The sequence below is a fragment of the Puma concolor genome, chromosome C1, assembly GCF_028749965.1.
Source record: "Puma concolor isolate L17-30 chromosome C1, mPumCon1.1.hap2, whole genome shotgun sequence".
Lineage (NCBI taxonomy): Eukaryota > Metazoa > Chordata > Mammalia > Carnivora > Felidae > Puma > Puma concolor.
The window spans coordinates 55,388,071-55,400,527 of record NC_141674.1 but is presented as its reverse complement, the minus strand read 5'-3'; the positions used below and the strand labels follow the sequence as shown (position 1 = coordinate 55,400,527).

Sequence of the window (12,457 nt, the reverse complement as noted above, 5' to 3'; positions counted from 1 at the left end):
CCGAATGTTGTACTTGCCCATTTTCTCCCTTTTTATGTCCCAGAGGAATTTGTTTCTTCTGATAAGCATTATGAATCGGTTTACTCAATAATCAAACTTAGGTTATTAGACATTCAGTTACTCACTTTTTGGTGCACCTGTGAAGTTCTTTCTGCCAGAATTCTCGACCACTTAGAGAAGACATATTTCCCCTTTTCTTCACAGAATGAGCCATTCTGTCTTTAGCAATGTCTGACATCATCATAGCCTATGGAAAGCAACTTTGTAAAATAGCAGATGGAAGATCTGAAAACATTTTAGTTAGTATAACACAGAGACTCATTCTAGATTAAAAAACACAGAATAGGGGCACCTTGGTGGCTCAGTCGGTTAAGCATCGACTTTGGCTCAGGTCATGATCTCGTGGTCTGTGAGTTCGAGCCCCGCATCAGGCTCTGTGCTGACAGCTCAGAGCCTGGAACCTGTTTCAGATTCTGTGTCTCCTTCTCTCTCTGACCCTCCCCCATTCATGCTGTCTCTCCCTGTCTCAAAAATAAATAAACATTAAAAAAAATTTTAAAAACTACAAAAAACACAAAATAGTCTTCTACAATTTTTGAATGGCGATGTGCACTTTCCTTGAGAGTAATGAGTACATGTTGTTATTCTGATCAGTATAATTGGAAATATGATAACTCCTCTAACTTTTATCTATGCAATAGTATAATTCACATAAGCAGATATTAAGCTTCAGCTAAATGCTTAATAGCAGAAGAGGTTAAGTCACTGAGAAATGATAGCCATGTGTGGAAGAAAGATATTCCACGTCAGAAAGCAATATTTTTTATTGCCTCCCCCCCAAATTAATCCTGATAAAAGTTGGCTAATTAATAGGTGCTGCTGTTGCTAGTACTTTAAAAATTAAAATTGTCTTCCCCAAAGGGTATTTTTTTTCAAGCCAAAGAGATTTACTTTGTATACAGCACACAGAACTTAACCTTAAGCAAAGTATTTTATTAGAAAACCTACTTCCTTTTCTCAAATGCTTGTCAAAAAGCTGCCAGTAGGAATGGATTCCCAGAATTTAGACTGTAGGTCTACTGCTCTATTGCCTACATAGAAATTTATAGTCATTTTAAATTATTTTATAATCTGTAAATCTGAGAGCCCGAATAAGGAGACACTGTCCTAGACACTAAAAAGAACTAAAACAGAGTCCCGGCTTTCAAGGAGCTGGCAGTTGAATGGGTAGGGCAGACAAGTATACAATCTAAAAACCTCAGCGTGATCAGCGGCAGAGTAGAGAGGCAAAGGGCACACAGATTTGGCAGAGGTATTGTGTGCTGGAAGGGAGGCAGTGAGGGGTGTGTGTGTGATTGTGTGCCTGTGTGAGTGTGTGCATGAGCGTGAGCATCCCTCTGTGAGTGTGTGCCTGTGCATGTGTCTGTGGGTGTGTGCCTGTGTGGGCATGAGTGTGTGAGGCTGTGTGTATGAGTATCGGTGTACATGGGTGTAAGTGTGTGCCTTTGTGTACCCGTGTGTGCCCCTGTGTGTATGAGCTATTATCTGTGCACCCAAGTGAGTGTGTGCCTGTGTGCCTGTGTGTGAGCCTTTGTGTGCTCTGTGTCTGTGTACTGACTGTGGGTGTGCGTCTTGTGTGTATGTGGTGTGTGAGTGTGGGCATCTGTGTATGCTTGTGTGTATAAGTGTCTGTGTGTATGTCTGTGTATGACTGTGAGTGCCTACATGTGTCTATGCGTGTGGTAGGGCACACTGAACCTCATTAAGCGGGTCATTCAGGTTCTGATCCAAAGTGACACAGATAGACCTTGGTCTGCTCACTCGTTTCCAGAGTTGGGATCTAGAGGTCCCCAGGGGTGTGGCCGCCCAGTGTGGCTGGCCTCAGGAAGACTGCAGAGGACTCATCGCTCTCAAGGAGCAGACCAAGCTGGCCAGCTCTGTACTAGGCATCACCCTAAAGCTCAGACATGCAGGAGGTCCGAAGGGGGATGGGGGTGGATGGGGTGGGGATGAAAGGCCAAGACTTACTTCCAGTGGTTTGGGGCCACTTTCTCCCATTTGTCGTGGGGAGGAGGAGGGGTAGGCTTCAGGGAGTCCAAGGCCAGCGCAGACAGGCCATTTCTTACCACAGGGCCCTCCCTCCTCGGCAACCCTCCCACCTGCTGTATCTTCTTCGCTCCCACCCCCAGGCGCCGCGGAGAGTGAGCGCTTACCCACCGCAGCGCTGGAGCCGCGGCTCCGCCAGGGGCCTCCTGGACCTCCCTCTCCTCCACTGCGGGAGCCTGCGGCGCAAGGCGAGGCTGCCGCCGCCCGCGTCTCCCTCCGCCTGCGGCCGCTTGCGGCAGCCCGCGCACTCCCCGTGTGCTCCGCGCCCGGTCTCCAGGGTGACTTCCTCAAACAGACTCCTCTGTCCGCCCGGGGAGGGGCATAGTAGCTGCGTGGTCCTCTGAGCTGCCCTAAGGATTAAGGATCTCGTCGTCTCTGCCCAGCGGAGAACGCCCTGAGCCCGTTTGTGCCCTGGGGTGGCTGTGAGCTGGAGGAAACCGGTTCATCCTACGGCGAGGTCCTCTGGGACCCAAGCAGCAGCCCACGGAGCCCTCATCCAGGTCCCTTTTCCCTGAACGCCAGGGGCAGGAGTGCGGTTTCCTGGGGCAGGAAATCTGAGGCACAGAGAGAAAGTAGAGCCCCCCCCCCCCCCTTCGCTTTCCCAGATCCCTGAGGCTGCAAGGTACAGATACGCCATCAGAGGGATAATTTGTTGAGAGCTAATATTTACCAGATACTTGGAAAACAACTTCCTTTTTATTTAGTTGTCCCAACAACTCTGTCAAGGGAAGGTTGTTAACCTTTGACAGATAGAGAAAATTGAGATTCTGAGATCTTAAATAACATGCGCAGGGCCGTGCAGCGTATGGATTTATCTCCTGTGCCTTGCAAATACGGCTCCTTCACTTTCCTTAACAATTCTCTTCCCAACCTCTTAAAGTTTAAGAAGCTTTGAAATGGAGGCTGTTTGGGCTTGAGGACCCACCTGCCGTATCTAATAGGCCCTTCGTCCTTAATTTCCTTAATAATTAACTCCAGGCTCCTTCCCTCAACCCAAAGCAAACAAACCAAACCCTTGAAAGAACCTTACATAGTGCACAATCACTGGAGATAGAAATAAAATAATGCCTCTAAGTCACTAGCTTGGCACATGTCCCTTGATTGAGTGCTCAGTGCAGTCAGCATTAGCTTACAATAGCAATACACTGGGATAACCGTAGAGCCAGAGAAAGATCAGTAAAGTGTTCTGGTTCCATCCCAATCCCTATTCATAGACAAATAAGAACAGGAAAGGATTGTTTATTGAGTGTCTACTATATAGTAGGCAGGAACTATTAGGTGACTGATAAAGATTATCTCATTTAAACTGTTCGTTGGCCCCATGATAAAGGGACATTAACTCCATTTTTTTTTTTTTTTAAGATAAGAATGAAGAATCATTGAGTAGCATGCTCAAGCCTGTAGTTAAATCACGGAGCTGGATTTGTCCAACTCTAAAACTTTTGCACTGTGCCAAACCTTTCGCCCGCTTTGCCCACCCTAAACATGCGACAGCACTTTCCAGAAATATGATAAAATTTTAAGCGGCTGCTGATAAAAGAGGTTCACAACTCAATTTATTTTTAGAGTTTTCATTTATTTTTCAGAAAAAAAAATCACATGTAAATAACAACTTACTCAGATATTTCATCTTGATCTCATGTATAATTAAACTTTGTTCTGAAACGGGAACCCTTGTTGCAGTAATGTGTCATGATAAATAATTGCATATTCAGGATTTGTGAAATGGGTGATCGGGAAAATTATGACAGAAAAAACATTTGTAAAAATCATTATTTACCAAAAAAATGATATCCACACCTTTTCTAACTCATAAGGCAAGTAACGTTAAAATGTTCTCATGATTATCTTCAAGAAATCAGTACTACACATTCACGTCACCATTGCTCAACAGCGAGCTTTGCTGCAGCCAGCCCTTGCTTCTTTTGCTGTTTCTCTTCTTGAGCACAGCGCAGAAGCAGTAAAGCTTTCATCATAGACAAAGCAGTAACGGCTATGGGAATAAAAGTACTCTCTGTTGAATTACAACACGTAGGAAAAAGAGCCAGGCATCAACTTTTTAACAAGATTTAAAAAATATACTTGAGTATTTTAATCCACAATGTCTTTTTATAAATATTTTATGCTCAAGGAATTTTGTGAAATTATATACTCCGTACAGGTCATAAAGAAATTCAGCTTACTGTCGCTATAAAGATCATGGGGGGAATTCTAAATAAAGGCTACCACCAACTGAAATTCAAGTATATACGAACAGCGTTTTCCTTAAGAAAGACAACTGACTGAATTTTATTACATTTAGAAACACAGGAAAATTTCTCTGACATTCTTTTCCTAATCTCTCTTATTGTTGAAGTAAAAAAAAAATGGATGACACTTAGTAGGCATGAACATTAAAATCTGATCATTTCATTCATAGATTTTTTTTCCTACGGAAAGTGAAAAATTAAAAAAAAATTGTATATTGAAACCCAACAATATTCAAACAGTTAAAAAAAAGCCAGCTCTATAAATGACTGCTTAGCCTGTAGTGAAGCTCTACTCATAGATAAGATTAGCATATCATCATGCCAACACTTGGCTTTTTCCAGAAAATGTATTCAACAGCAATTTTCCAACTCTCTTAAATTGAGAGAGAAACAGACAGATCAGACAGGAGCCAATCTCTTTCATGCACATCCATTTAACAAAGCAAGAATTCAATACTGACCTGCAAAACCAACACAGCTATAAGAATTATCATCCTATCACCTCTCACAAGGAAAAGAAAACAATCTGGCTTTGGACCTTGGGACAGTGATCCCAGCGATAGTTATTTGGTGTATTATTTAAAATAGTTTAAAGTAATCATGTATGTATGAATAACACTAAGCATTAGTTTTGCCAAAAAAAGACAAAAGGTGGAGAAAATGTCAATGAAGTAATATACAGCTGAACAAATGAGATGGAATTAACATTCACATGATACACTCATTCGATGGAATATTTTAAAATGATAAATGGCTTGTCATCTATCAAGCTGATTCACAAACTCTGAATGAATTAAAAATTGAGCTATATTTAGAGAAGTGTAAAGTGATTTCAGCTTTATTCTGAATCGGTTTGTCCAGGAATTTTTTTTAAAGGAATTTTGCTGATTTTGAGTAAAAACAATTGATTTGCAAAATAAAGCATAGCAAAAAAAAGAACTGTAAAATGCTTATTAAGAGTGTCCAGTTCTGCAAAATCCTTGCTAAATAATGTATCCCTCTCATTTAAAAAAATGTTTTTACATAGTTTCTAACAAGATTATGTAAAAATGCTGTCAGTGTTGAGATACCATGATTCAATTTCTTAAAGCTGTTTAATAAAATATTATCAAAGGTTGTCCATTAGCAGTAATTCCACTCTGTAAGGAATTTGGATTGTTTTCAACAGATGGCAGCCTGATGTGCTGGTCATTAGTACAGACCTTAAACATGATACTTAAAAAATTAATATACTAAAACAACTTCATTGTTTTATTTTGAATATTTTAGGGGATAAAGTTAAATTCACTAAGATATACTAATGAAACTTAAAATAAATACTAATTGATTTGAAATGGTAGGGATTTTTCAAAGACCCAGAAGCATCCTTTCAAAACATTCCTGGTTGTATTATTTGCAGTCCTTGAAGGATAGGTTAGCTGGTGTTAAAAAGAAAACTTTTCTCAAGTTTCTTCAAGGTGTGTTTGGGAAAAAAAAAAAGTGTTTTTGTGATTTAATAACTTTCTTAAGCTTCATTAAAACACTGACCTTTATTATCAATGTCCGAGGGGTGGGGACTATGGCATAGAATCATGTATTCGCAGGCCACTGTGAACATTTGTCAGAACCAGTAGACCGGGACACAATTTGGAAAATACTGGAATATAGGTGAATGCAGTAGAAGTTTCCATTACTTATTTTTCTTTCAGTTTCAAGTGACACATAAAAATATATTTGCTTCTCATTGAAACATCTGTTCTTATAAGCTTAAAGATGTATTTAGAACAAGCAATCTACTATCCTAGGGATAGAAGGAGACAATCAAAAATACTATAAGTCAAAGGAAAAATAACTTTAGAAGTTATACGTGGAGAATAAATTATTATACTTATGGTGAATGTCAATAAGGAGGTGCCTTTCTCTCACAAGAATACTCGTTGAAGATAGAAATCAGATATTAAACATGAGGGATAATGAAGAGGTATGACCATGATCACCTTAATAGACCCGAAAATTTGACATTCCTTCAAGAAGAATATTTCAGTTTGAATTAGATATTAAAATTGCAACTCTAGCCTACAGAAGACGACAGAACATCAAAGCAATGACATAAAGAAAAGCTAGTGGGTTTTCGTTTGTTGTTGTTTGTTTTTTAATATTTGGAGATTTAAATATAGGACTCCTACCTCATTTTTCCTCCATACACTCCATGCACAAAATATAATGTAATGGCGTCCATGTTTAATTCATGAGTGAGGGAATGGCATTTAGATGCTGTTTGCTAAATGGGAAAAAAACCCCACAAAAGAAGCAGGAAAATCCAATAAAGCCTCAAGACAGAAGTGCACATAGTAAAAGGTAGTGGGGAGGGGGGGATCATCGGAACACTCTTTAATCAATGTAACATAGATTAATTTGTCCATTTGTATCAACAATGTAATTTGACTTATTTCAAGGAAACATCATTTTTACTTATATTAACTTTTGAAGCAATATTTAGAGATCACCCACCTTTTGATATCATAACAAAATTATACTTGCATTGAAAAAAATTGCTGGTCAAAAAACCATGTAGCAAAATGAATATATTTAAACTGAATGGGATTTTGCTGAATGCACAATCTAAGGAAAAAGAAGGCTTAAAAAATTGGAAACTCCACAACTCATCTTCTTAGTAGCTATCTGCACATTTTACTGTGTCATTCAAATTTAATTGACAGCGTGGTTATTTCGGAAAAAAAATAAAGGAAAAATAAAAATGATTGGTGCAACTCCTATAGAATGACACCAGTCCATGCTTATACAGCATCCAGTTCAAAGACCTACAAAATAAATAGGGTCAACTCACAAGTTACATATCTGTCTGAGTGTCTCTTGCAAGGAGGAAGACATTTATTAGGACTTTGTATTTGCAATGAGTGAGAACTTGCGGTCTCCCTACAGTTTCTCTTACTCTTTTAAGACATTGATGAAAAGGACAGAAATATGAAAATGAGAGAATGAATTTCAAGCCACTTTGACACAGAGATAGCATAACAGGAGAACTCTAAGCAACTCTAGAAAAAGCCCTGAATCTTTTTTTTTTTTTTTTTTTAAGATTGGAGAAAGTTAAATGGACTGAGTGAAAAAATAAGCTCACTAGAAAAGTGGTATTTGAGTTACAGTTAATGCCTAAAATCTGATAAAATGTCATAACTAAGAAGGACCTCAGAGACCTATTAGGGCAGTGATTCTCAAAATTTGGGTGCTTGTCAAAATACATATTACTAAATAGTATCCCTAGAGATTTATTAATTCAATGTAAACTTATTGATGTGCTACTATCTTCTAAGCTCTGGGGATGTGGTGGTGACTGAGCCAAAATCATTGTCCTTTAAATGAATGTTAATGCAAACAGTCCAAAAGTCATAATTTGAGAAACATACTCTTTTCCAACAATTTTGCTATTAGAATTACCAATATTTTGATACTAATTTTTCATAGCACCTTTTAACCTTACGATTCAAATGGAATATCTAGAATTTATTTCCCAGAATGAACAAGCAAAACTGGCCAGCGGCTCCCTCTGCAGTCAAGATAACTGGGTTACTTCCAGCTTCTGTGTCACTTTGGGCAAATTAATTAATCTAAGCCTCAATGTCATCATTTGTAAAACAGGAATTAAAAAGAGTACCTACAACATTTGGCTTGATATAAGGATTAAATGAGCTAATATCTATATTGACTGGTATATGGTAAGCACTCCAGTAAGTATAAATTTTTATTATACATCAATCACTGTGATTGTACAAGTTTTCTTATGAACCCCCCCAAGTGGATCCATCTGAGTCTAGTAGAATCATGGAACTTCAGAGGCGGGAAAAATTTTATAGATTGTTGATACGTTATGATGGTGTTGAAATAGTGTTGGTTGGGGGGGGGCACAGATTTAAACTGCTGAAGGAACTCATTCATGGCTTTGAACTGTTTTGTCTAACAGAATTCCATGTGCAACTTTAGTAGAAAAAAGTCCTGCTGTTAAGAAAAGCTTGAAAATCACTGGCAATCCCAATCCTTCATTCTAAGGATGAGAAACCGAGAAGGGTAGTGACTTGTCCAACATCACACAGCAAGAGTTAGTGGTAGAGTTAATGTAGTTACCAGGCTTCTTTAAAGAAGATTTAGAAATGACAATGTGTAAAATTATTGCCTCAAACACTTTGCAGATTAAGATTGAGTAAAAATACATAAAAACAAAAATAAAGCATCTCTATTTACTGAAAACCATTTGAAATGTCGACATTCTTTCTCTATAGGTTAAATATGTTCCCAAATACCATACAGTGACTTTTCAGTTTGGCTGTAAGTGTAGAGAAGAACAGAGCTCTAAAAATAATTAAAAATTTAATTCTTAGGAATTATAAATTCCAACTATGGTAAAATTCAGACTAATTCTTAATAAGAATTTATTTTAAAAATATCAAGAAAATATGGAATTTATTTTAAAAAGAAAAACATACTTTCCATGTTGTCAAAATAAAGCAATATCATTCATACTTTCTATCTTGTTAGAACAGAAACTTTTAAAATCATAAATCTCAGGAAATGGTGTTCTGGTTAATGAGAACTCTTGCTTTTTATTTTAACCCCTGGTATTGAAAATATTACTATATACTTGCCCATTTTGTTTAATTTTAGGAACTGATAATGAACCTGACTTAATGTTGTTGTGGTTTTTTTTTTCAATGGCAGAGACTCTTGCATTGTCTAGGATTATTTTTCCTAATGTGAATTCCTATTGTACAGTACTATAGATACAGGTATAACAGGTATAAACTATAAGTTTGAAAAAAAGCCCACCAGAATCTAAATCCCTGATATGAGTTTATTGTGTTATTCTTTGACCTATTTTCTGAAAGGAGAAGGGATGTATTCTCTAATGAGGTTCTGGTTATTGAAAGTTTAATGATTATGAAGCCAATGACTTCCATCCTGTTTCACAAAGCCTAATTAAGGGATCATAAGAGATCTCCATAGTTTCAAATTTAGTTCCTGGAAACATTTGAATAATGTTAGAAATTGTTGTAATCTATGTTTTAAATTATATTTTTTACAATATCAACAAAATTACTCTGAAAAAAAAAACCATTGTGCTTAATTACTAATTCACGCTAGAACTATATAAAATAAAATATAAAGAGCAAGACATAAGAACCAGTAATATTTACACATTTTTAATATGCTTTGTACTAATAATATTCAATATGTTTTCTCATGAATTCCTTAAAAACGCATTTTTATATTTGTATGTTGGATAATTCTCAATTATCTTACCTACAACTATCTGCTTATTCTCCATTGGTTTCAGTGTTTGAAGTTTTCCCTATGTTTTATGGGAGTGAAAAGTTTGCATTTTCTATTTTGGTTTCAAAATCAAATTGAGTATCTTTACTTAAAATGAGTATATTAATAATTTGTTCAAAAAACTTCAATACCAGACTGGGGAGCCAACTGAGAGTGTTTGGATAGTAGGAATTCTTCTGAGGTGAAACAGACCTTTTTGAACATTCTCTTGGTAGCAAGCACTGATTGAGAAGTACAAATATTAATTTAAAAAGTTCCACTATAAACAATTGCCAGTCACAATCTTTTTTTAAAAGTAAGACTTACAAAATTTAATTTGATTCTAAAATTTAAAGGGCTAACGATTCTTTGTCAAATATAAGTGAATGTAAAACTTAACAACTAATGATAAATATAACAGCTTAATAATTACAGTTATTTAACAGTGTAACTTAGAATAAGAATTGGTTCATGTTTAAAGAAAGCTCTATGACTTAAAGGGAGTTTTATATTGTCAGATGGTAGAGGAGGGAGGTTTTACAACTGTGACCCACCCCTGAAGAAGTGCTTCTCCATTCTGAATCCCCCCAGTGTGAGGCCAGACTGAGTAATTACAGTTTTAATCACACCTTGCAACAATGAAATCATGACATAAATTTTTGATAACTCTCTTCCTGGTTCCCTAAGAGTGGCAACGATTTATAGTTAGTTACATATGATGAATCTTAGCCAAAAGGAAATTTATTCTACAATAATGTGGATAGAATCTCATAATCTCATTTATAAAGCTTTTTTTTTTTCCTTCCCAAATGATATAAATGATGATGATTAAAATTTTCCTTCTGGACTTAAATAGGGAACTAAATTTTTTTTTTTTCTGAGATTTCAATCTTAGTGTTTTGATTCCTGTAGGTAAAGAGAAAGATATGTGACCATTCTCCATGTTAGATGGGAGAGACTCTGTTCAGAGTAATTGTGCAAAAGCTGTTAACCAGTTCACCTATGGAAAGTTTTGAAATTTTAAAATCACAATTTTGGCTTTAGTCTGATATTATTCAGCAAATCTCCACATTTGCTAAACTGTAGAGAGAGGGGGGCAAAGTTAAGACTTGAACATCTTCTCTACTCTTGGTTAGAATTTCATATACTTAAACTTTAAATATGAATTGCTTTCCCTTTTTACACAAGTTATAAAAATAAGAGGTCCTGTTTACACAGTTTGCATTTTTATGAAATTTGCAGTTTGAAAAAAAAGCTTTTTAAAAAGTGGTAATTAATGCTTTTCTTGAATATGCTGTAACTTTAGAATTTTTTTTTCTGAAATAGTTTCTGAATTTAACCCACTAAATATTTGAAGATAGAATTTTTATTTAGCACTAGAGTAAAACATACTAAGCATTGAAGAAAAGGAAGTTTTTTTTTTCCTGGTTCCACTTAATTTTCTTTGTATGTGGCACCCCCTTTATGACAGCTATCAATATTATATTTAAATTTTATATATTGACAAAATGCAATCTACCTCTGTAAGCATTGTGCCATTCAACAGTACTACTATTAAATTTACATACCACAGTTGAAATTACATCCATTTCAGGAATGGTAAAATGCTAAAACTCAAGTGTCTAACTGCCTTACTGGAATGAGTACAATTTACAAATACAATAATTACATTTTAAAACCATTAACAATATTACACCTAGAAGTAAATACTGTAAGACTGGTCACCATGGTATTGTGTGAGGGAAATCATTGCTGAAAATCACTGACATTTCCAGCAGATATATCCCGAGTGCAGATTTTGGTTTGTTTTCATCAAACCAAAATTAAAACCTGTTTCTCATACAACAGTTCTCCATTATATGAATCCTCCAAATCCTTGCATATGATTTTATTAGTTATCTGCCAAGTATTTTCCTGCAAAACAAAACAACATATCAACAGGTTACCTTCCATAACGTGATTATTATATGGGGGCAACATTTTTATTCTTCCTGCCCTACCACTAGAAGCTAATCGCTGCATCTTGAGGAGAGCAATACTAGTATCAAATATGTGCAATTTTTTAAGTTTTCAATTTCCCAGCCCAGCAAGTTGTCTTTTCACATTTCCGTGAATGAATCCTTTGCAGAGGTTTAGGTTTTAGGATAGGGTGGAGGATTTGTTCCCGGATGTGGGAACCCAACTTGTTACAGGAATAGTAACCATATAACCTGGGTCATTTTTGACAGTGAAAGGGCTATAACTGATAATTACACGAGTATAGCAGGCATAAAAACCAGCAAGTCATTGATATCTTGTTATCCCAGCAAGTCATTGATAAGTATAATCATCCTAGTATTGGGGACTCCTTTGCCAACCAACTATTATATATGCCAAAAACCTGTCTCACGGCCATTGCAGCTCATGGGCAACCATTGTTGATACCTGGCCTAGATTCTTTAAGGGTACTTATATTAAAGTGAAAGATAGATGTTCTCAGAGCTCAGCTATGCCTAAAAAGTCTAAAACCTATGAAGTCCTGTTGGAGAGAAAGTTTTCAGTTAAGAGGTAAATTCAAAGGCAAATAGCATTTATTTTGTTTGCCCATATATATATATTTTTTTGTTTGCCCATATATATATATATATATGTATATGTGTGTATATATATATATATGTATATGTATATGTACATATATATATATATATGTAGGATTTACTCCATTAACCGTAGTGTATACATGTATATAATGGGAATGACTGGTCATCCCTGCATAAGAAACAGAACCAGAGGCATGATAAATAGTCAGGGCCTTTCTAATT

At 36.4% G+C, this 12,457-nt stretch overlaps 2 protein-coding genes across 3 annotated transcripts in view; both read right to left on the bottom strand.

Annotated features, from left to right (window-relative positions):
- The window catches only part of DYNLT5 (dynein light chain Tctex-type family member 5), a 31,880-nt gene extending 28,317 nt beyond the window's left edge, over positions 1–3,563 (bottom strand). For both annotated transcript variants that reach the window (XM_025912482.2, XM_086717226.1), the window contains exons 1-2: positions 2,214–3,563; positions 126–247 (exon numbers count right to left, since the gene is read on the bottom strand). In XM_025912482.2, coding sequence (XP_025768267.2) covers positions 126–244 — 119 coding nt within the window. In that variant the 5' untranslated portion in view covers positions 245–247; positions 2,214–3,563. The remainder of the gene's footprint in view (positions 1–125; positions 248–2,213) is intronic.
- Positions 3,564–3,661: 98 nt separating this feature from the next.
- Positions 3,662–12,457, bottom strand: part of SGIP1 (SH3GL interacting endocytic adaptor 1) — a 206,413-nt gene continuing 197,617 nt past the window's right edge. The window contains exon 25 of the mRNA XM_086717229.1: positions 3,662–11,570. Within this exon, the coding sequence (XP_086573355.1) occupies positions 11,548–11,570 (23 nt within the window). The 3' untranslated portion in view covers positions 3,662–11,547. The remainder of the gene's footprint in view (positions 11,571–12,457) is intronic.